The following is a 27,782-nucleotide window of genomic DNA, read 5'->3' on the forward strand; positions in this document are numbered from 1 at the left end:
TAAAAGGGATAGGATGAGATGGAAGAAATAATTGGACATAGGAGGAATAGAGAAGATTTAATATGTGGAGAGTGAAAAGTTTGGAGGGAACAAACTATTAGATAAAGGAGTACACTTGTGGCTAGAGGTACTGAGTGCTGTAAATTTTGTCAATTTGTTATGGAAAGCTAAATATTAAAAAAGAGTGCAGCAGATTCTGCTATGTATCTGTAAAATGTATAAATATTTGTGACAGGGTATTCATCAACAAGGGTATTTCAACAGATGTTAAATGGCTAACTGACATTTCAGATGAAATGTGCACATCTGGATAGCCATTTTGACCATTATCTTTCTTGCCTGCTCCATTATTTTTAGTGGAGCTCCTAATGCTAAAAATTACTTATTATTCACTTATATAACAGCATTTTCCAAATACCTCTCTTGGGCTACTACTCAATAGTAATGCTAACTTCACACTATGATATTTAGAATGAAAATATTTTACTGCATAAATATCCACTCTTATCAATAGTCAAAATCTACATAAAATTTTAGTGACCTTTGGCAGACAAGCCACATATTTTCAAATACCAGTGACTCACTTTAGTTATACATAAGACTGAATGTGTTCAACAGCTGCTAAGACAAACATATCTCATCAAAAGTACCTCAGAAAGAACTAACCTATGAAATAATTAACTCTAAATCAAAAGGTATGTGTGAAGTAGAAAATATCTAGGAAGGTTAACTGGCATTTCTGTTGGAAACTTTCACTGTAAGTCAATAATATCTAACTTTTAAAAGATATATATCCTATTAAAACACTAGTAGAAAAATAAATTCCAGGAGTAAACCCTTTAATTATAACTGACAGGGCTCTTTTGGCTCAATATACACAGTACCATCTCTTTAAGAATATAAATGCTTTGAAGAAGAAAAAACTGATGAAAGGAAAACTGCAAAAGAATAAGGGACTTAAAGTCCAGAAAGATGTGAATGGAAAGAAGCCAATAATAAAGAGTAAAGAAAAGCTAATATGGCAGCTGCTGTAAGTTAAAGAATAGCACAAAAATATGGCAGAAGATTAAAAAATGCAGAAATACATGATTGAGCTTAATGCTTTCTAAATGCCTTCTAATTATGTTAGAAAAAAGTCTCAAGAAATTGAGGGGGAAAAACACATAGGAAAATCTTTTTTTAAAAAGTTTGTTATCTGTAGCTTTCTATTTTTTCAGTGGATAGAAGAATTTGGTATACTGTCTTTTGACAAGCATACCACATACCGGAAAACTACCTCACCAAAAGCTTAGTTTGTAAATCACTCTCTTAATCCTAAAGAGCTTTATTTCATACAAATGATCTGCGGTCCTCTGCAGATTGTCCCATACAATGCTTCAGAGTTCTTGGATCTCAGCCCTGAGGATGGCCTATTCAGCACAAAGTCTGGTCAGCCTACTGAAGCTATTTCCTTCAGTTATGTCAAGGCTGCAGTAATCTGTTGGAAAACAAGCTGTCCTCCCCTTGTAGATCTTAGCGTCAGATTCACTAGATTATAAATTAGACCCACAGCCACTGTCAAGGAAAGGGATAAAGGAAGATAATGCAAAGCTCAAGTATTTTTCCAAATGTCTAATCAATTTAAGCCCTTTAAAACTGTTTCAACATTAAAAAATACTAAAGGACCCAGAAGCTGCTAATTTAAGAAAATGGTATTTTTATCACTGAATTAAGTAATTTCTTCTTCCTTTACCCAGGAAAGGGAAGGGTTGGTGGTGGAGAAGGCATACAGAATGCCAGAATTGGAAATAATCTATGATTATCAACCACTCCCAATCTTTTTACTACTTCAGGTGAGAAGTGGCTTGCCCAAATTCAGTCAATAGTCTTGGTAGTGGAATCAAAATTCAGCTTTTCTAAGCCCATTTGCTTCCACAACTGGCTGCCTCCTTTATATTTACCATTGTGAAAAATTCAACAAAATAGACAAACAAGAGGTTGAAATGGAGAAGAGAACCATTAAATTCTACAGTAAAGACCAGAGATATTATAATGATCGCCCTCCATCCATTCTATTGTAGATAAGGCTGGGAGTGGACAGGGCTCAGGAGATATGAGTGGTGTATGTTGGGTGAACTTGTTGACTAGCCACTGCCAATAAACTATCACAGGCCCTAGAGAGATTTTATTGCAGTTTATTTGTTTAGAGAAAGCAGCACTGGCTACTCATCCCAATACCAATGCATGCCTCACAAAGAGATCCTGGCCTCTTTTATAGTATTCAATTACATAAGTAATTCAGGTGTGGGTTCAATAGAATTTCAAAGACAGTAGAAGATGATGATAAAGATTGTCCCATTGGAAAAAACACAAAGCTAGCAGGTTAAAACTGGGGCTGTGGTTGATGTCTCAAGCCTGATTTCACTTCAGGATACCTCATGATCTTGCTTCAAGTAAATGAAGGCAGGATGTACAAGATGGGAGCCTGAACCAGAATTCTTCTCATTCCTATGGAACCATTGGAATGGAGCTAGAGATGATTTTTAGAGCTTTTTGTACATTATCAGACTACTTGCCTTTGTGACATTCTGATTTATAAGCCAGTCTTTTCTCCTACAGACTAAGAATCCAAACAAATATATTAACTCTCTCCTGAATGTGGCAAAGGTTGGGGGGAGAATTCTCCTAAAATAGAGATATCTTAAAAATTCTTATGGAGACTCAAATGAAGGCCATCTTAGTAAAAAATGCATGCTTGAAAGCTAATTATCTCAAAATTAGTTTTTAAAAAGTATTTAGCACAGTGCCTGAAATATATCAGATACCTAATGTTGGTTCTCTTCCCCTTCCCCTAATTCCTTCCCCAAATATGAAGTTTCGAGTTCTTTCTCTGAAGAAAAAACCTTCTTCCATGTGAAAATATTGGTGACGGTCAGTCTTCATGAGCTGATATGATGGAAGAAATTAATCACATCACAATCATGCTTTTGCAGATGGAACTTCTGTGAACTTAGCTAGGTAGAACCCTAGAAGACAAGGAATGCAGTCAATCACTGGCCAGTACTGGCCTTTCCATTATTATCTGCAAGATCACTTTCTACCATCACCTTTAAGGACCTCTTTGAGGCATCAGTGTAGGGCTCTCAGAAGGGGTTCTGTGATGTGGATTTCATAAGGCAAACAAAAATAGTTTCTTGCTCCTCTATAGAGGGGCTATTTCCTACCCTATTAGTTTTAAGAAAGGAGAGAGATAAAATAGAGCATCTATTATAAACTTATTATGAACTAGGCACTGTGGTAGGGTGTTGGGAGTATAATTGTAAGCAAAAAGAAAGACAGTCTCTGCCCTAGAAGTACTTATGTTCTAATGAGGACAATATGATACATAAAGAGGAGTTGAGAGGGGGCTGTTGTCAGGTAGAAAAGTAGTCTGGAGAGTCAATAGCTAAACTTGGTTAGAAGTGAAGCAGGCCTGGCACAAGTACTTTCTCCTCCTCCTAGAAAGAAAAACTAACCAACTAGAGGAAGAGACTGCAGAGATGAAAAGACTTAGGGGACTGAGGTAGAAAAAGAAAAGAATCAAGGGCTGAATCAGTTTAGAAGATTATATTCACAATAAAAGATGTTATTTTTGCTTAGGTGATACAAAAAAGTGTTTTGATATTTTGATATCTTAAAACTCTTAGGATTTAAGAAAACCACAGAAGTCAGAGTCGAGTGCAACAAAGAAAAAAAAAAAACAAAATGCAAACTACAAAATTGGATGCAGTGTCTTTGAGAAAAGTATTTCAGTGATTTAATGCAATGAACTTAGATGGCTTACAGAAGTCAGTAAACTTAACTTCTGCACAAATACGGTATAAAATTTGTTCTTAAAAGACTCCTGGGATTTTCCCTTCTTAGTTGGCAGTAGTTGTACAATTCTGGAGTATTACAAATACATTTTTACAAACTCCTGAATTCAGTGACCAGGAAGAACCATCAAAAAATCAGTACAATTAAATGAAGGACGTGAGCTAACATATGGGAGTCCTAATTGTTAAAGAGGATAAGTCTAAAGTATGGAAAATTCCATTACTGGAAAATAAAGCCTTCAAATGTAAATTTTGCCACAAAGGTTAAAAAAAAAAAAGGCAACCACTGAGAATAGCACAATTGACTGGGCAAATAAATAAATCAGAGAACCCCAAAGTAGCATTTTATTATTGAACTGCCTAATGATATAAATGAAGACTTTTCAAAGGAAGCAAAATGCTAAGTGATAAAATAGCATTATAAAATTTTTTGTAAAAATAACTAAAAATAAATTCTATCTGTTCCTTATATTTGTCCTCCCTATACCCATTTAAAAAAACAAACACAACCTTACATTTATCAAAGGGATGTCATAGTACTCTATTAAACTGTTCTATACATATGGAGAAATGCAGCACTAGAATCAGCCCTTTTACATTAAAATATAAACCTATAACCCTTGAGATAGAAAAGTGGCTGCAATTCAGCCAGATTTAGCAATGCTAAAATAGCTTAAAAATGAGAAGAGGACAAAGAACACACATACTGAATTGAGGCTGCAGGGGAAATTCTGACTGGGCAAGAAAAATGTGCTGATGAACCAAACTGTGACATGGCCACTCCTAAGGTCTATCATACATTATTACTTTTGTCCTAGCTGCTTCTCCCTCCCCAAACCAGAAAAAGGGGACCTTGAGTAAGGAGAATACTTAGCTACCTTAAGAGACATTTGAGGCCATCAAGTTCAACCTTCTCAATTTATATGCAACGCACACACACATATTTATAAGCTATATGAAATATTAAAATTTGCAAAAATAAGAGTCAAATTCCTCTGATAAATAATCAAAGGATATAATAATTTTAAAACGGTTATAATGAGTAGCAGTATCATTAATGATAACCATAGTTTGGAAAACTTTAAACAAAAATACAAATATTTTAAACAAGAAATATCTGTGCATAAAATTTTGTTAAAATTTGCAGTTATAACTTAAAACTTTTAATTTTATTAGGATAAAATAATGAAATTATATACATATTGTTTTATTTTAATATAATTTTTTGGTAAAGGGATGGGAGAAGAGTCACTAAGTCAGGTCTGGGAACTATAGCCACACTGTAATGCAAGGTGCAGAATTATAGACTTATAAAATTTTAAGATAGAATGGATCTTAGTAGTCTTCTATCAACTCTATTTGACAGATGAGAAAACTGAAGCACTGAAATTTTAACTTCTCCAAAATGATAACAACTATATTTATTAAATTCAATGCAATTTTTTTATTTTAATGAGTTTAATGAATTATAAAAATTGAAACTGCTGAAATGACTCCTGAAACCAAAAGATATCTATTAGACAATATGGGGAATAAAGTAAGGCAAAAGTGATATTCTATTTGTAATCTGATTATGCTTATTAAATTTTTGTTAACTTATGTGACTGTAGGCAAGTTTTGACCTTTCTAGGACTCAGTTTCCTTACCTGAAAAATAGCTTAGCCTACAAGTAAAATGTCTCCTAAAGGACATCTGTATGAACAGAAAGTGCTTTGCAATGTAACTTTACTGTTTGATGAGTATATATTATAGATTGTGTGCCCCTATAGCACCTAGCATGGTATCTGTATAGTTGGTTTGGGGTTTTCTGGGGGGGGGGTTGAAAACTATGATTTTATCAACATAGGGAACTCCCAAAGAAATAATTCTCTTTCAATACATGTGGACAACTCTTCTGCAACTGGGTTTTAGAAAATTATCTAGGATACTGAGAGATTAAGTGATGACTTGCTCATGGTCAGACAGCTTAATCTTAGGCAAATTGTGGTCTTCTTGACTCCAGAGAGTCTATCACTATACTACCTTTCCAGCACATACTAATACCCGATAATATTGCTGAACTGAATTTCTAAGTACATTCTTCTAAAATTTTATCATCTGGATGGTGCTTTATACTTTGCAGTTTCTCATTTGATTCCCTAAACCACAAAAGATGGTAATACATATTTCCTTGTAGAACACCTATGACATAAACACTGCTAGGAGGATTATCTCCATATTACAGAGGAAGAAACTGAGTTACAGAGATTAAGTTGCTCATACTAGCTTACATTTAAGAAGCAGATCTTAAGAGAAGATGTGCTTCCAATGCCAGGTCTCTTTATAATGACCAAGTTCCCTCTTATAGCTTATGAGAAAGTCTCAGAATATGAAAGCAGAAAGGGGATCGTAAGAGATAATTTTATCTGCTATATTTTTATAAAAGCTTAATCTAAAGCCCTGAAAGGTAAAGTGAGTTGTTTAAAGTTACATGGCAAAGTAGTGGTAGAGGGAGGACCAGAACCTAGAGTTTCTAAGTCCCTAATACTGGGGCTTTTGTTCTTTAATTACATCACATTTTACTTACAATAGCTATAAGATAAATCATATTGCATTAGAGATGCTAATGTGTATGTGCCACAAGTTGCAAAATCCCAGAAATAATGGCTAGTGTCTATTTCTAATATCATCATAGTCTCCCATGTATCTCTCCCACTCTGTACCCCACCTCCCATTCACAATCGTACCATTTAATAAAAAGTATTTTTAAGAGAAAAAAAAGTCAGAGCAACTGATTGATACATTGAAAAAGTCTGAAAAGAGGTACACCTGTGGAGCTTTCACCTCCACAAAGGGATAATTTGGAGTTATCTTCTCAAATCTCTTCGAGTCTTACTTGATCTTTATAATTTTGTTACATTTACTTTTTTTGGTATTACTCCAATTACTTTGTTCTAGTTACTGTGTACATTTTCTTGGCTCTGTTTACTTCAATCTGAATCAGTTCAGATAGAGCTTCTCATGCTCCTATATATTTATCATGTGCATGTTTTCTTATAGCATAGTGGTATTTTCTTACATTCAAATACCGGGCTTTTTTTCTGATTGTAGTTTCCAATTATCAAAAAAAGTGCTGCTATAAATATTCTGAAATATGTGAAGACATTTTTTCTTGTTGATGGCTTCTTTGGGGCATAAGTCCAGGAATGGGATCTACAATTCAAAGGATAGGGACATCTGAGTCACTCTGTGTAATCTCAAATCATTTTTGAAAATGGTTGTACCATGACACAGCTCCAAAAAAGAACAATTAATGTGAGTATCTTCCTATAACCCGCCTCACACTCTTGCCTTTTTGGGTCATTTTTAACAATTTGCAAGGTACAAGGTTATGTCAGGGTGGTTTTGATTCATGTTTCTCCTATTAGTGCTTTGGAGCACTTTTTCCTCTGGTTGTAAATACTTTGTAGTTATTAAAAAAAAAACTCTTCATATCCTTTGACCATTTATCTCCTGGGAGCATGTCTATTAGTTTTGCATATTTATATATCTATCTTTCTATATGGATTATATATCTTGGATATCAAATGCTTGTCAAGAGAAACCTGATACAAAGATGTTTTTTTTCCTCTAGTCAATCACTACCCTTCTTATCCTAAGTGAATTAATGTTTGTGCAAAAGCTTTCCAGTTTCTTTTTCTGCTGTCCTATGTTCCTTCAATTATTTTAATATCTTTTAAGGTATCCCTGTTCTTGCTGATTCTCTTTCCTTCACTTATAATTATTATTCTCTCTTCTCATTTGATGTCTCCTTTCTTCCTCTCCTCTGCTTCAGCTAGTTCTACTCCTTAGTAGTTGTTGGGTTGTTTTTTTCTTTTTTAAATAAATTAACCTTTACCTTCCATCTTAGAATCAATACTGTTTATTGGTTCCAAGGCAGAAGTCTGTTATGAGCTAGAGCTAGACAATAGGAGTTAAATAACTTGCCCAGAGTAACATAGCTAGAAAGTGTCTGAGACCATACTTGAACCCAGAACTTCCCATCTCTAGGCCTGGCTTTCAATGGCCTTTGATTTGGTCCCAGTGAAGAGATCATTCCACTCTATCCCCTGCTCCTCCTCTTATAACACTTTCCCATCTTGTAATATAGTTATATAAAAGAAGCTTTCACCTGTAGGCAGTGTTGCCAGGTTCTGCCCATAATACTCCTATTCACTATCTCATTGTTAGCTCTATCAGATTTCTGTCTTCCTTCATCTCTTTCTATACAAGCAGAAAGAAGTCTCTTAACTCATCTCTCTGTTGCTGGCCTTGCCTGTTGGATTTATCCACTCTTGTATTTCTGTTGTTGGATGTTCCAGGAGCCACATAATCTCTTCAGTTCTGTTTTCTTTCTAAACATGTTTCAACCTCATCTTTATTACTGAATGTCCAACTTTTAGGTTAAGTTCAGATTTGCAGGATAGGCTATTCTGGGCTGCATTGTTAGCACCATTGCTCTCTGGAACACATTCTTTTCTCTTGTCCTTTTTCCAGAGGGTATCAAAGAGTTTCAGGTAATTCCAATGTCCTTTATTTTGTATTTGAAGGGTTTTTTTTTTCTCCCCCTGATGGCTTGCAAAACTTGTTTTTGTACTGAATTGTTAAATTACTATTAGTTTTGGAGTTTTCAGCCTTCATTTTTAAAAAATTCTTTTTTTCCAATTGGAATTTTGTTTGTTATATCTACAAGTTCTAAGTACTCTTCATTAAGGTTTTTTTTGTCCTATAAAATTCTTTTGGGAGACTGCTCCTTAGGTTGTCTCTGTACATCCTATCTTTGAGTTCTTTATGTCTGGCTTATATAGTAACATGCATATTTTGATTTAAAAATTTTTTTTGCGCCTTTCTTTCTTTGGTATTTTTGGATTCCTAATCTATTGCTTCATCTTTTCTTTTTCTGTTGAGACTTAACACTACAGATTCAAATTTTTCTATTCTATTATTCATTGCTTCTGCTGTTCAAAATAAATTCTGCTCTCATAATTCTCACTTCACTTTTAAGTTCTCAATAATAGTGTGTTATGGTTCTATGTTCTCCTCAAATTCCAAATGGTCCTTTATCTCATCGAAGGTTGGATCATTTTCCTTTATTTTGTGATACTTATTCATTCATATGCCTGAACTTTTTTCAAGATCTGGAGTCCATGCTTCCTTCTATTGTTACTTTTTCAAGTGGATTTATGTTTATGTTCATGGTTTTTGTGTTTTCTTCTTCCTGAACTCTTCAGTACTTTGTCTTTACCCACTTATTTTCCTACTCACTTTCTCACTCTCTTCTCCCTCTTTGAGATTTCCCAGGAGCTAGATCTCAAGTTGTCTCAGCATCCTCTTACATTCAACAATTCACCAGTCTAGGCCTCTGCCTCAACTGACTTTTGGGTAGTCAGAACTGGCATGGCTGAATAATGTGTTCTTCCCTCAAACTTGGTGGAATGCTGTACAATCCTTCCTCCCCTCCCTCCCCCACCCTAATCTTGTCCTATTGACCTGTTCCTCAGTTCTTTGTAAATGTTTGTTTCTTTCCTTTTCTCTCCCAGGGCTGACCAGTGGGATGATATGGTAAAATAAATCCTAAATTTGTGACCAAAGAATTTTGGTTTAAATACCATCTGCCTATGTAATTCACCCTCTATGGTCCTCAGTTTTCTCAACTGCAAAATGAAATGAAAAGTTTAGATTAGACAGTTTTCAAATTCCTTTCTGCTCTAAACTCTATAATGTGATGACTTTTTTTCACCTTCGGTTTACAAAGACCAGCTTTTAAGTTGTAGATGGACTATGTCCTACATAAGAAAGAAAATGTTCCCACCAGTGAAATCATATACACCAGAAGCATGTAAATATGAGTTTGTTTTTTTTTGTTAGAGTAATACTATCCCCCCATTTTGTAGATGAGGAAATGGAATCTTAAAACCTAAATGATTACTTGAAATGCATTTAATTTCATCTATATGTAATCATCTTCTTGGTTAAATAATGAATATGGAAAGGAATTCATACAGATGCTGAATTCAAGTGGAACATCATAGAAAGTATGGTTTATTTACCATTTGCTAAATTCTGTCTAATGATACTTAATATTCAGAACCTACAGTTTGACTATAAAATCAATGGATGATTTTCATAACTGCCTTGTGGAGATTTATCTCATTGTTTTATAGTTTTACCTTAAACAATTGATTTGCAAATACATTGCTAATTTCATTACTGTCATGTTGAGTTGAATTGTTCTGTGGCTATGACTAAATATATCATGTCCTGATGTTGTATCAAATTCTGTTCCTGCTTCTCCTAAAGTGCATCATTTGATGAAACCAACTAGTTAAAATAATAAAAAAACTGAAATGTAGAAAAAAGACAAAATTAGAAAATGGTGAGCTATAGGGCAAACAATCATCATCAAATTATTAAATCCTTAATATACTGGGCACTATGCTAAGTGCTGGGGATACAAAAGTTAAAAAGAAAACAATTCTGACCTTAAGGAACTTACATTCTAACGATATAATTTGCAGCCACACACACGTGTATATAAAGCATATTTACAAAATGATATAAGGAAGCTTGCAAAGGGATAAATATTCAGAGCTGGTGGGAACAAGAAAGGCTTCATGAAGAGGGATAGTGTTTTTGAACTTAGGTGTTCCAAAAGTCAGAAATGAGAAGGAATGAAGTTCCAGGGCTGTAGATGACTCCCAAAAAGGCAGAGTAAGAAAGTAAAAAGAACAAGCAGCAGGTCAGAATGGCTGGATCACAGAGGAAGATGAAGGGAGTATAAAGTATAAGAAGACTGAAAAGATGGAAAGGGCCAAGGTTAAGAAGAGCCTTTAATGCCAAACAGAAAACTTATAGTTGATCCTGGAGGCAACAGGGAGTCATCATTAGAACTTGAGAAGGTAACAAGACCAGGCCTGTTGTGCTTTAGGAAAATAACTTCAGTAGTTTAGTAGAAGATGGATTGGAGTGGAAGAGGCTTCAAAAAGAGTGACAAAATGGGAGATCATTGCAGTAGTCTAGGACAGTGGTGTCAAATTCAAATAGAAAGGAATTTCTATAGGTCACATATGGAGTTAGAAAACCATTAACGACATTATCTATGTTATATTTTTGTTACATATTTTCCAATTGTATTTTAGTCTGGTGGAAGCCCTTGGGAGTTTTGACATCTCTGATCTAGGAGAAAGGTAATGAAACTTTGAACTAGCTACAAGTGGAAAAGAGGGGGTCTACATATGTGAACTACATTGTGAAGTAGAAACAAGATTTGGGAACCAACTAGATGTGTGATATGAAGAAGACTGGAGGATGATGCTAAGTATTCAAATCTTGCTAACTTGAAGGATGGTGGTTCTTTGGATAGTAAAAGGATAAACTGGAAGAGGTGAAGGTAGATAATGTGTTCTGTTTTAGAAATACTGAGTTTGAGAGGCCTATGGCATATCCTGTTTGAAATGTCTAATAGACTGAAAGCTCAGGAGAGTAGGATATGATATATAGTTTAGAGTGATCTGAATAATTAAGCTCATCGGAGCTGATAAGGTCACTGAGAGAATATAGGTGGAGAAAAAGGTCCAGGACAGAGAGTTGGAGAACAGCCAGTTGGCGAGCATGATGTGGATGAAGAATCAGCAAAGAAGACCAAAAAGAAACAGTTGATCAGGTAGGACATGAGAGTAGCATCCTGAAAAACTAAGGAGAACTAGATAAACATGGTCTAACTTGCCATTAGGAGGATTACTCCAGAAGCAGAGTTAATGATGGACGGAAAAAGGGCGAGACTTAAGTGGAAATGTCATTTTAATAATCTAGGTGAAAAAGATATGAGAATTTAGTGAGAAGGAAAAATCAAAGATGACTCCAAGACAAAGGTCCTTAACCTGCCTTAAAAATTTTTTTTTATATCTATGGTTCAATATAATTGGTTCTTCTATAATCTTATGTATTTTATATACTTAAAAATACTGTTCTGAGAAGGGGTCTATGACACTGAAAGGTTAAAAGTCCCTATCAAAAAGCTCACAATTTAATGAGATGACAATATGTAAACAAACAAGTCCTATACAGAATAAATTGGAAATAATCAACTAAATATTGGCTCTCAAATTAAGGGTTATTGAGAAAAGTTGCTTAGAGTAGGTGGGATTTTATCTGGAACTGAAGGAATCCAGGGAATATGGGAGGTAGAAACAAGAGGGAAGGCATTGTATACAATGAAAACACTTAAGTCAGGAGATAGTGTTTTATTTAAGGATCAGCAAGGAGGGCAAGGTCAATGGATGAGAGAGAGAAGAGAGAAGAGAGAAGAGAGAAGAAAAAGAGGAGAGAGAGAGAGAGAGAGAGAGAGAGAGTGTGTGTGTGTGTGTGTGTGTGTGTAGGGGGTGACAGGGTTGAGAATGGGTATAAGGTATAATAAAACAGGAAAAGTAGAAAGTCATTGGAGTTTATTGGTTTATGAAGGGAGGGGTATGGAGTGTAATATGGTGAGATCTGCAGTTCAAGGAGATCACTTTGAGAGCTGAATAGAGGATGGTTTGGAGTGGGGAGAGATTTGTGGCAGATAGACCAACCAGCAGGCTATTACAATACTCTATGTATGAACTGATGAGGGCCAGCACCAGTGTGGGTGGATACATTAGAAAAATATTTTATTAATATTCATTTTTAAACATCCTGTCATTCCCCAATGATACTATAACCCATGTTTACACAGACCCAATAGAATCATCCCTTATAAGAAATAAGAATAAATAAGAAAAACAAATGAACACAATGACAATCTGAAAATGTCTCATTCCACACTTAATTGCATATTTTATGATTAATCATCTGAAATTATGATTGATAACTGTCTAATGCTTTGCATTACACTGTTGTGTTTTGTATAGTTTCCAGGACAATGCCATATATGTGTGTGTGTGTGTGTATAATAAATACACTTTAAGTGAATTAAATCTGAGAACCAGAGATCTAGGTCTAACAAAAATATTTAAGATTGTGCTATGGAATTATACGGACTATATCAAGGTAGTTTGTAATGCTTGAAATACTGAAATATAAACAACAGCCACGCCCTAGGCATCATCAAAACAAGTAAATGAGGTCTGTAGTTTCCTTATTTATTATGTATAAAAATAATTATCTGATTCTGAGCTTGTCTGCAATTTTCTTGTTGAAAAAATAAGTATAATTTTGATCTGATTTTAAAAGATGTTGCAAAGCTATTGTTGATTCTAAATTATGCTGCCCCAGAAATTCACATAAGAAATACCATTAAAAATAATTGACTTTTTTTCTATCAAATTAAAAATCTTTTTTTTTCAGAATGTAAGAAGAGGAAATATAAGGTTGTATTGATTTAAAATGCTTTCACATTCCTGCAATAGTCAGTTCTATTGAAAAAAAAATAAGATTCACTCTAGGACAAAATGGACTTAAATGGGTCAATCTGTATATATAGACAACCCTCTCCCCTTACATAGAGCTATATAGTACAAATTTATGAGTTATGACAATTAAGAGCATATAAAAGCACTTAGATGATACAGCAATGTGATTTAGACATCATTAGTTTGTAAATTGCTTGAAAAATGAAAAGTACTATGCAAATACTAAGAATTATTATATATTAAAAGCTCTTGGTATATATTCCATGCATTATTTATTAAATGCCTTTTAATAGGCATAATACTTTGGCCAAAGAGAATTTCACATTTATCATCAATATTGGTTGACTTAGAGAAAAAATATCTTTCATTGAGAAAGTTAGGCCTAATGATAAAAGACTTTTTCATAAGTCTTCTCTAATACATATTTAAATTGTTATTCCTATCCCTTATTCTGTTCTCTTGCCCTTCCTTAGTCAATTGCCTCTGAGTCCCATTTACTCTTTTTTGTCATTCACATCTTCTTTTTATTCGTCCTCTCTCTTCTCAAGGTTTGTTCTCCATGAACTATTCTTTGGCATCTTATAATATTCTATTTTTATAAACAAAGAAAATAGGGTCTTACTTATGGGTTTTTTATTTCATCTTACATAAGACTAAATACTGGTAAATAAATTAGTAGTCAGGATTATGTATAAATATTATATTCCTTTAACTATAACTGTTTCTGAATACAATCTTTTATGTTTTTCAAAGTTTGCTAAGGATGTTTGGGCATTAGGACATCTTGATGAAGTTGCTGAGAACTCAAAAATGACCATCTTTAGTGCGCTATTTGGGAAGTATTCACGGTTTGGGGGGAATACATATATATCTTACACATTCAAAAATAATTCCTCAGTATTTCTTTGTAATTCTTTGCAAGATGTACCCAAAAGAAAAAAATTTCATCCATCATCCCTAACCCTTCCACCAAAGTTTGGTGCTAGCTAATAATCAGAAAATACTCTATCAGAAAAACAAAATCAACTAATATGCTTAGTACTCCAAATATTTCACCAGCATATGTAAAGAAAGACCAAATTTTATCAAGAATATTCAACATTACAAAGGTAATCAAATACTAGATCTAATAAATTCCTTTCCCCAATGGACATGATTGGTCAAACGAACAAGAAAAAAAACAAGTTATGTACAATTTTCTTTTCAAAAAAACTTAAGATCACATTAGGAAAAACATCATTATTATACAGTCTACCTAACAGAATATAAATGAAAAAAGTCCTACTCCTAAGATTATGAACATCCAGTTTCAAGTCTTAGATCAATATGTTGTCTTGGGAAAGAATTTTGCTGAGTCTCAATTTCCTTGTCTGTAAAATGGGAATTAAAAAAAAACAAACAAAAAAACACTTGCCCCTTTTACAGCGGCTTTGAGGATCAAATGAGAAAATGTATATAAATGATTTTACATATTACAAGATAGTATTAATCAATGAGTCTAAGTGGCATTATAATAGTATTAATTAAAATAGTTTACCATAAGGTTGTTACAGAGAAAACACACTTTAAACCTTTAAAAACTACATTATTTGGAGCTATTATTATTATTTAGTATATTTACAAAACCATGTAGAGCAGGTGTTTACTCATCTGTTCCCTGACTAAGTTTTGGATAAAAGGATAAATCTGCTGCTCCCCTGGATAAGGGTGTGATGGCGTTAGGCTCTGTGCCCCACTTACATCACTCCGAACTCATTTGCAAAGCCACTGTTGTGTCTTCCAGAAAATGCTCCCCCTTCAGTTATCCCATTTACAAAACAGTCTTGGCTTTTCTTTGTTTAAAATCGGTATAAAATTAAGAACCTTTCAGATTATTTCAAAATCCCATTTCCCTTCCCTGCTACCACTTTTCTAGACAATTGTGGAGCAATTATTAACTGTTAGGATAGTAAACATTCAAATTCATACTGGATTATACAGTTAGTCATCTCACAAGGAGCCCCCTGTGATCATATCTCACACACTGAGGTCAGGAAGGAGTTTAAGGAGCCCTTATGACCAGGTTACACACTAAGGTCAGGAGGAGACCAGATTATTATATTCAAGTTATTCTTAATCTATGGAAAGAGACTGATGCTGCTGAGATCTGAAAGAGCAGTTTGGGGCCTTAGAAAAGCTAACTCTTTATGTTCAGGTAATCTCCAAAAATGAATCCAGGGCTTGCACAAAGGGGAACAGAGGAGGCCTGCCAGTAACCTTTGCATGTTCACAGCCATGAAGTCACCAATCAAATACAAAGAGTAGGTATATTCAACCGCACTCTTTATCACAGACTTTTGTGGCTCCAGATTATCAGTGCTTGGCTGAAATAGTCATTTACTGGGTGAGCACTGATTAAGTGAGCCAGAAGGATGCAGTGTTAACAGAAGACCACATCTCCCAGGAGGTGAAGGATCAAGTCCTCAAAGATCTCTATCAAACCTTGAAAATCTTACCAATGGAAATTAGTATAATACTGATTTTTACCCCATCACCGGGACCATGAAGTGTGTTGAGATGACATTCAATGTAAAACTCTAATAAAAATGGAGCCATTAAACCATACCTGAGGATCCCTAAGTGCCACATAATGCCAAAAAATCCTACGTTTATAGTTTTCATTTTTAAAATTAATACATTAAACTCTGATAGGAACTATACTTTAAACTGGCTTTGACCACAATCAGGAGAGTAGGCAGTGAGAGTAGTGGTGATCCTGACAGTGAAAAGGCACTTTAGATACTGCATCATCATTTTAAGGGAGATCTAGTTGAGCAGCTTCATTTTAGTAGAAGAGCAGGCAGATCACTCAAGGCTATCAACTTCCTAGTCCCATGAGCAAGGCATCTGTAGCCAGAGGTATTCCAGGTTCCTAGAGACCCCCTAAGGCGCACCCATGTACTTTCCCCCCAACTCCATCCCTCCCTCCTGGAGCCCATGGTCAGGGTACTACTTCCAAGTGAGAACTTGCCTCCCATTTCTACTGTTAAATTTTATATTTAAGCACCAGATTCTATTTCTTTTTGTCTGCTGAAAAACACTCATTCTTTATTAGTGGCCACTTTTCTTCAGCTCTTCCTACACAAGCAGTAAATGTAGCAAAGTTTTCAATAATTAATCCTTGGTAAGTTATTTACCTGTTCCTAGGAGCCACCACCCCAACTGTCATTATTTCATTTCACCTCCCAGTTATCAGGATAGTTCACTTATATATTGCTTGTCTTCACTTGTCCTATTGATACTCTTTGTAAAACTGACTCATCTCTCTTTGTGTGATTTTCAAACTAGATTAAACGTGCTTATGAAGTCCACAGAACCAATACAAAATTGTGAAGCAATGAAAAACAAAACAAACGGCCTTCTTTCACCTTCCCCTGTGGGGCTTTCCTACCTGCCAACCCCTAGCCACCAATGCCTTAATGCCTTTATGATACCTCGTGGTTCTCCATGGTTTTGGCCACTTTAGCACTCTAAAAGAGAGCCTGACCACTCCAGTATTACTCATGGCTCCTAACCTGACCCAATCCTACTTCCTCATAAACATGATCATGTTTAAAGTCCCACAGTGCTCCATTATTTTCTAAGTAACCTAAACTAGACTGTGCTAGTTCAAACATTAGATTTCCATGGAAAAAATATAAGATCCTTGAGACATAAAAAATTTCTTTTTTGTCATAGGAAGGGAGTTTTAAATGTGGGTCTACAAATAGATTTCTGGGGAGGGGGTGAACTTAGATGGGAAAAAAAATTATAACTATTTTCACTAACCTCTAACTAAAATTTAATCTGTCCTTCAATTATTTAAAAGAATTTTTCTGAGGACTACACAGGATTCAGTATAATACCAAAGGGGTCCATGGTACAAAAAAGGTTAAAAATTCCTATAAGTAGATGCTTAATAAAAGCTTATTGATTTCTTACTTTAGTGGTATGGATATTCCCTTCAAGTTCTCCTCCCTTTCATGCCTTTATAGATAGAAAGTCTTCAAGGGTTGTTATTGCTGAAAAAATTCTCAGCTAGTCTAGTAAAGAACCTCTCTAAATCCTGGTAGAGCAGTCTTGAGATGACAATATTATTATAAAGCCATATTCAAAGACTTTCCAACTTGACAGAACCTATGAGAGCTTGCCCTGTGCTGGTATAACTTCTGAGAGTCAAGGATTATCTTCATATCAGAATGAACATAGGAAAATAGCATTTTGTTGGGAAGATGCTATTATGCTCTCCTTTCTAGATAGCACTTTCATTTTAATAGGACTTTTTTAGAAATAATGCCTTAACTCAAAGGACTGAGATAAAGTTTGAAAGGTAAGTTGGAGACAGATTCCAAAGATCTTTGAATACCATGCCAAGTGATATGCATATTATCCTGCTGGTAATCAGGAAAGAGGGAAGGACAGGGAATAAGTTTTTATTTAGTATCTGTTATGTGCCAGGCCCTGTATTAAGTGCTTTACAAATATTATCTCACGATCTTTACAGCAGCCTTATGATGTTAGTGCTATCATCATTTTACAGAGGAGAACACTGAGGAGCTAATGAAGGTTTTGGGATGGGGAATGATATAATCAACTGTGGGCATTAGAAAAATTATTTTGACCACAGTGTAAAACTTGTGTTATGTTAGGAAGAAAAGCTAGTACTGGAACGATTTCTGGATTTGTAGTTCACGGTCTTGGGTTAAAAAATCTTGCCTCTGCCATATATTACCTGTGTGATTTTCAGAAGTCACTTAACCTGTTTTCTCATAACTCCAAGGGCTCTTCCAACTCTAAATCTATCATTCTATGATGAAGTCAAAGTATGACAGGACTATGACTTCCCTAGTCATCATGCTACTCAATGTAGCCAACAAACTGCTTTAGTTATTTTGGTTGTTGCTCTATTGAGATATGGTGTTTAGTGGGTTGTAGTTTATAAAAATCCCTATTTTTTAGAAAATTGTCACATGCTTCCCAATTGTATCACTTACAAATTAATTTTGTGATTACGGGAAACTTTACATTTATCCCTATTATATTTTATCTTATTACAGGGTTCTGGATGGCCCAGATCTTTTTAAATTCTAATATTGTCCTTCAGTGAATTAGCTCTCCCAGCTCTGTCACCTGCAAATTTGATAAGTATGCCATCTGTGCAATGATAAATAGTATAGGGCCAAGTACAGGGTCCTGGAGTCACTGCAAAGAGGTCTTTTTTCCTGACAGAAAGTGAATCATGAATAAACTACTCTTTGGGTCCAGTAGTTCTACTAGTTCTAAATTCTCCTACCATCTACTCTCAGTCCACATCTTGGGTGAATAAATCTACTCAGCTTTGGACCAAATGCCCTTAGATGATGTCATTCTAGTTGGTCAGTTCTTTAACAAAGATGCAGACACACCAGGCCATGCTTCACCTCAAGTGTATCTCCTGGTTATTTGCACACATCCCATGAAGTGGAGATACCTTTCTACTTCTTGATTTTTCTAATATTGCTGACAGTGGACCAGCAACTATATATACCATTTCTTTGTGCTAAAGATGTAGTTCATCCTAGTCCAAAGGCCATTTTCCTTGGCAAAGGAAACAGACACAAAAGATGAACACTTCTACTTTCTCCCGTTTGTAACCATCATTCCATCTGGCAGCTAGTTAGAGCAGTGCATAGAATACCTGGCCTGGAATCAGGAAAACAGGAGTTAAAATCTTTACTCAAACTCTTTACTAGCTGTGTGACCCAAGGCAAGTCCCTTAATCCAGTTTTCCTTAGTTTCTTCATCTGTAAAATGAGCCAGGGAAGGAAATGACAAACCACTTTCATTATATTTGCCAAGAAAACCCCAAATAAAGTCATAAAGGCAGTTCTGTTGTCCTTGGTTTTCTTTCCCAGCTGTAGCCTCTTCTGTGATTTAGGTCCAGAAATGATTTGTATAAGCTAGAACTAAGCGATTTTACAGTCATCCTCCACTGCTTCCCTTTGCTTCCATTTTGCAAACCATGGTTGATGAGTTGGTATGTGTCCACACTAGTCTCTTTAGGTTCTTTTCCCTTCTTACTAGAAATGATTCTGTTTCTCCAAAATTTCTTTGCGTTTTCTATCTTTTCCAAACTGACTTCTGTAGAATTTTTAGCTCGTGGGATCTTATTTTGAATTTTTCTTAAACCTTTAAAATGTTAGCTTAGCAAAAAGCTCAAGATCAGCTTTTAGCTCCCTTCTAGTCCCTAATTCCTAAATTAACCAGCTTAAATAGTCTCTTCTTTGGTAATGTTATTTTGTGTTTAATTATCTCTATCGTGAAGTTAATATAGAGGCATCGATGATAACTGATACCTTAATGCTCTCCATTCTTTATTATACATTCACATATTTATATAATTATAGTTAGTTTATAGTTTTTTTCTCTTTTTGCTGACACTATCATTCCTTCCATTTCTCTGAACATTTTTCCCATTTGTCACTTTAGTATGAAACAGCTTACAATAGTATTTATTCTAATGATATGCCCATCTGATTATCCATTCCCTTGCCACTCTGTACAGTTTAGAGATATATATGTATATATATAAACTTTGTACAGTTTTCTCTCCTTTTAATTTTTTTCCCCTTTCGGTGAGATATTCATAACAGTGGAATCACTGAGTTTAAGAGCATGACTAACTTGTTTTGGCTTGTTTCCCCACAGTCAGGTTGCTTCCAGAATTATGAATTGATCTGCATCATGAGCAGCAATGTGTTCCTGAACTAACTTGCCCAGATGACCTTTTCCTTGACTCACATGAACTTTAATAATTTTATTATGGGCAAATGGATGAAAATTATTGGAGAGCTCAGTTATTTTAATTTGCATTTAAAATTTTAAGTGAGGGGGCAGCTGGGTAGCTCAGCGGATTGAGAGCCAGGCCTAGAGACGGGAGGTCCTAGGTTCAAATCCGGCCTCAGACACTTCCCAGCTGTGTGACCCTGGGCAAGTTACTTGACCCCCATTGCCTACCCTTACCACTCTTCCACCTATAAGTCAATACACAGAAGTTAAGGGTTTAAAATTAAAAAAAAAACATATCTAAAATTTTAAGTGAAATAAACATATCTTCAATTTTTTATTTACTACTTGCCTTTCTCTTCTGTGTCTTACCTATATATCATTTGTTCACTGGAAATGAGTATTACTCCTAAACTTTTTAATCTATCCCCTGTAAATTCTGCAGCATCAGGAATTTATCAATTCCCATTCCTCCCCTTCCCCATGTTTCTTTTCATTTTAGTTTTACCATTTTTCATTTAGCAAAAGTTTTAGACAACATGAAATATATTAGTTTTGTCCAAAATCATGTTTTCCATTGTTTCTGTGGTAAGGAATTAGCACAATAGATAGAATGCTGGGTTTGGAATCAAGAAGACTTGAGATTGAAATCCCACCTCTGACACTATCTACTGACAAATCACAAAGGTTTATATTCTTCAAAACCAGTTAAGTATAGATATCTCCCAAGATTCAGGTCTCTTCTTCTCATTTCTTATACTTCTCCTTTGCTGTATCATATTCTTGCTGGTTGCATTTGCCTTATCCCTACTATTTTATCACAAACTCCTGGAGGGCAGGGATTTTGTTCTTTCTCTATCTTTGTACACATTTAACCCAAGATCGCATAGTGGAAGTATATGAGTGTTCAAGGAGAACTAGCACCTCTGATATGAGGACTTGCTAAACCCTTTTCAGGGTAGCTCATCCAATTTTTGTGGCCACATTTCACCCAACTCTTACCAATGGCTTCAAGAAGCTGTAGCTCCTACAACAGCCACACCTTAGTAAAACCATCTTGCTTAAGGGGCATCTTTTTTTTTATCATGGTATACAGTGATTAACACATAGCAGGTGTTAAATAAATATAATCTAAATTGAAATGAGTATAATTTTAAATTTAATTCACTGATTTATCTTGTGGTATGTAGTATAAAGTTTTGAACTAAATTAATTTCTCCAAACATATTTACTAAATTTACTGATTACTCTTTTCCCATAGTTTAATCATTTCCTACTTTTCATGACCTAAATCTAGTTTATTATTTAGTCACACACCTAGACTTGACAGGGATCTCAAAATTTACCTAGCTCAAATTCCTCATTTCACAGAGGAAAGTAAAGCCCAGAGAGGATAGGTGACTCACCTAAAGTCACACAGGTGGCAACAGAGGGTGAGAGCAAACCCAGATCACCTAATTCCAAGTCCAGTTTCCATTCTTCATGCAGCCACTTTTATTAGCTGCCTTTATTTCCACATAGCAACTGTATTTTTTTCCTCTCACATTCTCATATATAAAATCAAGGTGTCAGATTCCTGTCACTTATGTAACTGTTGGAACAATTGATTAAATATCTTCTGGTTGCCAAGGATGAGTATGTTTGTCTTCCTCCAGGAAACTAAGATCCTTGAAGACATAGACTGTCTCATTTTGTCTTTGTATCCTTAAACCCCAACACTATACCGGTCAAACAGAAGGAACTTAATGCTTGGTGCTTGATAATTACATCTACAAAAACTGCCTATTAATTGTTTTTTTTTTAACAAAGTCTTCTGTTCTGTAGCATTCTGATACACAATGCTATCTTTAAATGCTGTTGGGGGATGGAATAAAGATAAACAACAGCATTGTCATAACCTATGTGCTGGGCACTGTACTAAAGGTTTCTTACAATTATTATCTCATTTGATCCTCATAACTCTGTGAAGTAGGTGCTATTAGTATCCTCATTTTTAAGTAACTTACTCAGAATCACAAAATTGAGGGTGGATTTGAACTCAAATCTTTCTGACTCCAGGCTCAATGCTCTATCTATTTCACCACAACCTGCCTTACCTAATATATGAATTAGTGAGATATTAGGTTGCTGGGAACTCTGGGAGAAAATTAATTTAAATGTTTATTTCCTAGCAAAATCTCATGTGATTCCTTACCTTTATCATCCAAGGTAGTTCAATGATAAAGGCTTGAGATTCATCTAATATGCCATAGTCTTATTGCTCACCAGGACTGTATTAATAGACCTTGTTTTCAATTGTATGGAATTGGGTTGACCCATAATTGTTGGCAAATTATACAAAGGCAAGCAAGCATATTACCAGTCCAGAGTCTTGCTTTGTTATAGAAATAGTACAATAAAGATACAGAAGAATCAGTGAAGGGTAACTATGGTCATAACTACACATAAGGTCCTTACCTTAATCAGAGAAAGAGACAACTAAGTATTAACCAGGGGGGAGGATAATAAGGTTTTAATAACTAAGGAATGACTACCTCGAAATTCCAAAGAGTATAGAACTGATTTCTTCAATATTCCAAGGTAGAACAAAGACTAGAAACTTTTGACTCAGACTAGATAAAGAAACAGGAGAAAACTAAGTGTAAAGGACCAAGCTGAAGTAAGAACCCAGAACACAGAAAACCATTAAGAACAATAACTTTGAATTTACAAGAAATCAGTACTTTTTAACATAAACTCTTACTAAGTTATGTAACTATAATTTTCTTAAATAGTGGGCTGAGTATAACAGAGACAGTCTGCTGAACCAGATTAAAATGTAACTGGAAAATGCTTAACAAAATAAATAAAAATACCACAAAACATAATGTTAATGTGGTTTTCTAAGTGAATGTGCAACTGCAAGGATTTTTATGTATGATTTAGTGCCCCCTGTTTCTATTTGAATTTGACATCACTGCTGCAGAATATTTCCTATAAAGGCAGAGTACTGAAGCCTGTCCTTAACTTCTTGTGTGAAGTAAGAGGCAGAATGATACAATGGAGAGAAGTGCTGGCCTTGAAGTCAGAAAGGTCTAGGTTCTGAAGTTCACAATCTACATCAAAAAATTGCCAAAACTTTGATCATGTAGCTTCTCTCTTTCCCCTAAACCTGTAGACTTTTATTATTATACCTATTCAGATGACCCTCAGATCTATTACAATCTATGGAATATGTCCAAGATTGAATTATGAGATTTAATACATAAGAATAATCTAAGGTTAAATAAAACATAAAAAGCACTTAGTACAGTATAGTAGGTGTTAGATAAATACTTATTCCTACCCCCTTCTAATTGTCCGGCACCAGTCTATCTGTGTGACCCTGGGCAAGTCACTTAATACCATCTCTTTTTTTCATCTGTAAAATGAGCTGTAGAAGGAAATGGCAAATCATTCCAAAGTTTTTGCCAAGAAAAACCCAAAAGGGGTCATGAAGAGTCAGACTGACTGAAAATGAAATCATTATTTATACCCTGCCACCAACCCTCCCTTCTTCCAAACTTTGAATGGTACCACCTTCCTTCAGGCATCCAGGCTTACAACTGGGGTGTCATTCTTGATTCCTTTGTCAAGTCCTGTTCATTTCTTCCTTCCTAATATTTCTTATATTTTGTCCTCTTCTCTCCTTTGACACTATCACCACACAAAGTAGGCCCTTATTACCTCACTCCCTGGATTACTGCAATAATCTGTTGGTTGGTCACTCTAACTCAAGTATCTCCCCACTTTCAGTCCATCCTCTTCACTCAATTGTCAAAGTGATCTTCCTAAAATACAGATCTGATCATATCACTCCCCTATTCAATAAATTAAAGTGGCTCCCTATTGTCTCAAGGATCAAATATTAAACCATCTGTTTAGTTTTCAGAGTCCTTTACAACCAGCCCTCCTCCAACTTTTCTAGTTTTCTTACACTTTACATCCTCTATGTACTTTTCCATCCAATGACAATGGCCTCCTTGCTATTCCTTGAGCTAGACTTTGCCATCTCCCAACTCCAAGCATTTTCACAGCTGGCCCTGGTGGCTGGATCTTTCCCTTTTATTTCCAAATACTGATTTCCTTCAAGTCTCCCTTTTTTTTTTTGCAAGAAGCTTTTTCGTGTCCTCTTTAATCTGAGTTATCTCTCCTCTGAGATCATACCCAATTTATCCTGTATATATCTTATTTATATAAAGTTGCTTGTATTTTATCTACCCCACTAGAACCCGTACTTCTTGAAGAGGAAGTCTTTAGTCTTTCTTCTATCCTCAATGCTCAGCCCATAGTAGGCACTTAAATAAATGCTTGTTCATTGGGAGTGTAGTTAAAGAATGAGAGAGAGGAAATGGACTGAAACCTTTATTAACTGTTCCCATTTTCTCCATCCAAAGGGCCACAATCCTAGTTTTTGCCTGCACACTCCTTCATACAGCACTATTCTAATAACCAAATTCATCTACCTGTTCCTAATTCAGATACTTAACCTTTTTTGCCTTGAACCCCCTCTGGCAGTCTGATAAAGCCTACGAAACTCTTCTCATAATTTTTTAAATGATTAAAATAATATTCAGGATTACAAATGAAAACAACATGTAACCCACCCACCCCATTCACACAAGCTCTCAGTGTGCCAAGCTAAGAACTCTTGCATTAGTCTTACCCCTTTTCTTCAACTCATCCTTACAGTTGTCAAAATTGTTTTTCCTAAGGCCTAGGTATAACAAAACTTCAGAGGCTGTTTTCCATAGTGAAAAAAAAATAAGCGTGGTAGGGATCATACCTTCAAAATATTTCTATCCTTAGAACCCAGCATAGTAACATGTACATTGTAGGCATTTAACTGAAAACCCGATTTTCCAAAGCAATAAATAGAAACCAGGGTTTATGGACTCCTACTGTTTTTCCCCCCAATATTCATTCTCGACTATGTAATTTCAGTCCATGTTTCTTAATAATATAACCGAAGAGGGAGCCCTACCACTTTTCCCATCTTTTTTCACCTCCTCTTCCACAGCCAGCACTGTTTCCCTTCCCATTTTTTGGGGGGGGGGTGTCAATGATTCTTATTTTCTCTGCTCTCATTTCTTCTCTCCCTGCCCCCCCCCCCTCCAGTTACTCGTCCCTTCCCCTCCCCAAGCCAGGTAGCTTGCTCTTCTCCCTCCCTCTCCAGATGGTTCAGCCCCCTCCGCAACCCTTCAGCTCAAGCAGCTCGTCCCCTCTCCGGGCCTGGCCCCCTCCTGCAAGCTGGCCGGGCCCTGCCCGGCCCGGGCAAGGCGAACGCCGGGGCTATAGGCCCCTGGGTGCCCATTCTCTCCTCCGGCTCCGGCCCCACCGCTGCCCAGACCGTTACCTCTCCAGTTCCTCGTCCTCTTCCATTGCGTGGCCGAGGGCAGCTTCCGGGTTCCTCAGGTGGCGGGGGCGGCCCCGGGGATGTGCCCCATATCTCGGTCCCGGTGGGCAAAGCAGGAATGTGGGAGGAGCCGGAGGAGGAGCCGCGGCGGCGCGGCGAGGCAAGGACCCGGCCGGGGGGCGGGGCCTTCCGGCGATCCGGCCCCTGCCCCTGTCGGAGGTCTCCCCTCACCTGGCGGGGCCTTTCCCTTTTCGTCTGGCCAGACCCCGTTCCCTCCCACCCCCCCCACCCCCCTACGCGGAGTGGTCTTCCTTGCGCCCAGCAGGGTCTTCTCCTCTCTTCCCTGACGGGCCCTCCTTTCCCACTTGGCGGGTTCTCGACCCCTTTACTTCGAGACTTCTCCCTTCACCTGGTGAGGCCTATCCCCCTCACTTGGAGTTTGCTCCCTTCACCTGACAGCCCTCTTCCCCCTTACTTGGAGAGGTCTTCTCCCTTCACCAGGCAAATTTCTTCACTTAACTGACAGGACCTCGCCCCTTCACTTAAGAGTGATCTTCCCTCACCTGGCGGGATCCTTTCTCCTCCCCAAATGGCTGGGTCATTACCCACCCACCCCCAAGACTGGCTAGACCTTCACAGCCACGCACTTTCGGGGCTACACTCAGCCTCAACACCAGGTGACCCCCGGGTCCCCACAAAGCACCTTTCTCGGTAATAGGTGAGGGCCCCTCCCCCAAGCCTCTACCCGTTCGACCCCAACAGACGCTGCACGGCCCCGGACCCGTAGCCAGCACCCGCAGCTCTCGCGGGGGGCTCTGCCGATGCTCCTCTATGGAATCTCTGGGGGCACGAGGGTGTGGGAATCTCAGCTCGCTTAATCGTGTGCATTAGAGAATAAAGGGAGTTTTAACCTGAGCCTCTTTGGGAAATCCAGTCCCCGCTTCGGAGCTCAGCTTGGGCAAAAGGATGTGTCTGTCTTAAACTTTGGAGATGACTTGGAGTCCCGTTTCCATCTTTTCTCCTCCTGTTCCTGCTACTGTCTGTAGTCTCTCCCTCAGCCTGCCGGCTCTTTTTTTTATCTTTGCTCCATATGTTTCCTTTTCCTCTCCTCTTTTCTTCTGTTCTGGAAACCCTTCTCCTCTGGATCCCAAGAGCCCCACATCCCCGAATCTCTCCTCTTTCCCGTATTGTTTTCTGTTCTTGGTTCAAGCCTCCACCATCCCCTGTCTCTCAGGTGTTCTTTTCCACGTGCTTCTTCCCTTCCTTCCATTCCCGTTTCCACCTCCGCCCCCTTTGCTCCTTTCCCTGTTCCAGCGGTCTTCTCCCACCATTTCCACATTTCCCCGTGCTTTCTCCACCTGTTCTCCTCCCCCTCATACATGTGACTCTGCCTCTCCCCCAGCTGTTCTACTCCCCAGGTCCCCGCCATAAGGGGGTGGGGTGCAAACCGCAGGGCAAGAGCGCTTGGGGAAACCTCCTAGCCAGAATCTTCTGCAGGGAAATCAGGCAAGTGACGGAGACAGCCCGGGCTAAGGAGCCGGAGGGTGGGGGGTGGGGGGTGTGAGGGTGGGGGCCATTTGAGGGAGCAACGGGGCGGGGCCGACTCACTCTAACATGGGAGGCTCTGTTAGGTTCCCGCCCCGCCTTCTCACTACTTCGATTGGGAGAGCCTCTCTCCGCTCCGCCCCCTCCACGACCTGAGCCGCGTCGGATTGGCTAGAATGCGTGTCGGGTTGGGCGGTTCGGTCGCGGGCTCTCGCCCCCGGGTTGCGAGCAAGCAGGGGCGGTTGAAGCGCAAGTGAAGTCTTGGCCGGAGTTTGCCTCTTGCCAGGAATCCCGCGGTGGCGGTGGCGGCGGCCGCGGCGGCTCTTGGTGAAGCGAAGCCGGATCACATCTCTTCCTCTCCCAGTCAGCGGTGGCGGACCGAGGCACCCAGAGCTCCGTGCAGCGGTGGGGCAAGCCCTCGATTCCCGGGTGAGTAACTTTGGGCTGCGCCTCACGTTTTGCTCCCGCTCGCGTATTCCTAGCCGCCTCAGCAGCGGCCGTCTGTCTCCCTGCGTGCTGGGCTCAGGTGCCAGCGCCCTGGGGGGGGGGGCGCGAGGAAGAGGATCGGCGGCGGCGCCTTCGCTGCGCCCCTCTCTCCCTGCACCCCGCCTTCGTCTTCCTTCTTGGCGGCTCCTGGTCGAAGGTGGAGGAGAAAGAACCGGAGGACGGTCTCCCGCTCCCCTGCGTTGCCCTGTCCTTTCTCCGGACCAGGGCAGAGGGTGGGTGTGGGGCTGGCATATCTAGCTTTGGGAGGTACGCCTTAGCTGCTTGCGGTGCCCGACCGGCGCTTCGGGACAAGTCTTGGGGAGAAGCGACTGACGGACTAGACCGACCGCTTGT

At 37.9% G+C, this 27,782-nt stretch overlaps 1 protein-coding gene across 2 annotated transcripts in view; it reads right to left on the reverse strand.

Annotated features, from left to right (window-relative positions):
• The window catches only part of POLR1D (RNA polymerase I and III subunit D), a 54,631-nt gene extending 27,896 nt beyond the window's left edge, over positions 1-26,735 (reverse strand). The window contains exon 1 of one of the 2 annotated variants that reach the window (XM_044668284.1): positions 26,309-26,735. Coding sequence is in view for 1 of the 2 variants with exons in the window: in XM_044668283.1 (XP_044524218.1) it covers positions 25,398-25,423 (26 nt within the window). In the remaining variant the exon portion in view is untranslated. Of the gene's footprint in view, positions 1-25,397; positions 25,628-26,308 lie in introns of those variants that run through there. The other variant, XM_044668283.1, reaches the window with a different exon arrangement.
• Between the last annotated feature and the right edge of the window lie 1,047 nt (positions 26,736-27,782).

The sequence above is a fragment of the Gracilinanus agilis genome, chromosome 3 (assembly GCF_016433145.1).
Source record: "Gracilinanus agilis isolate LMUSP501 chromosome 3, AgileGrace, whole genome shotgun sequence".
NCBI classification, from domain to species: Eukaryota; Metazoa; Chordata; class Mammalia; order Didelphimorphia; family Didelphidae; genus Gracilinanus; species Gracilinanus agilis.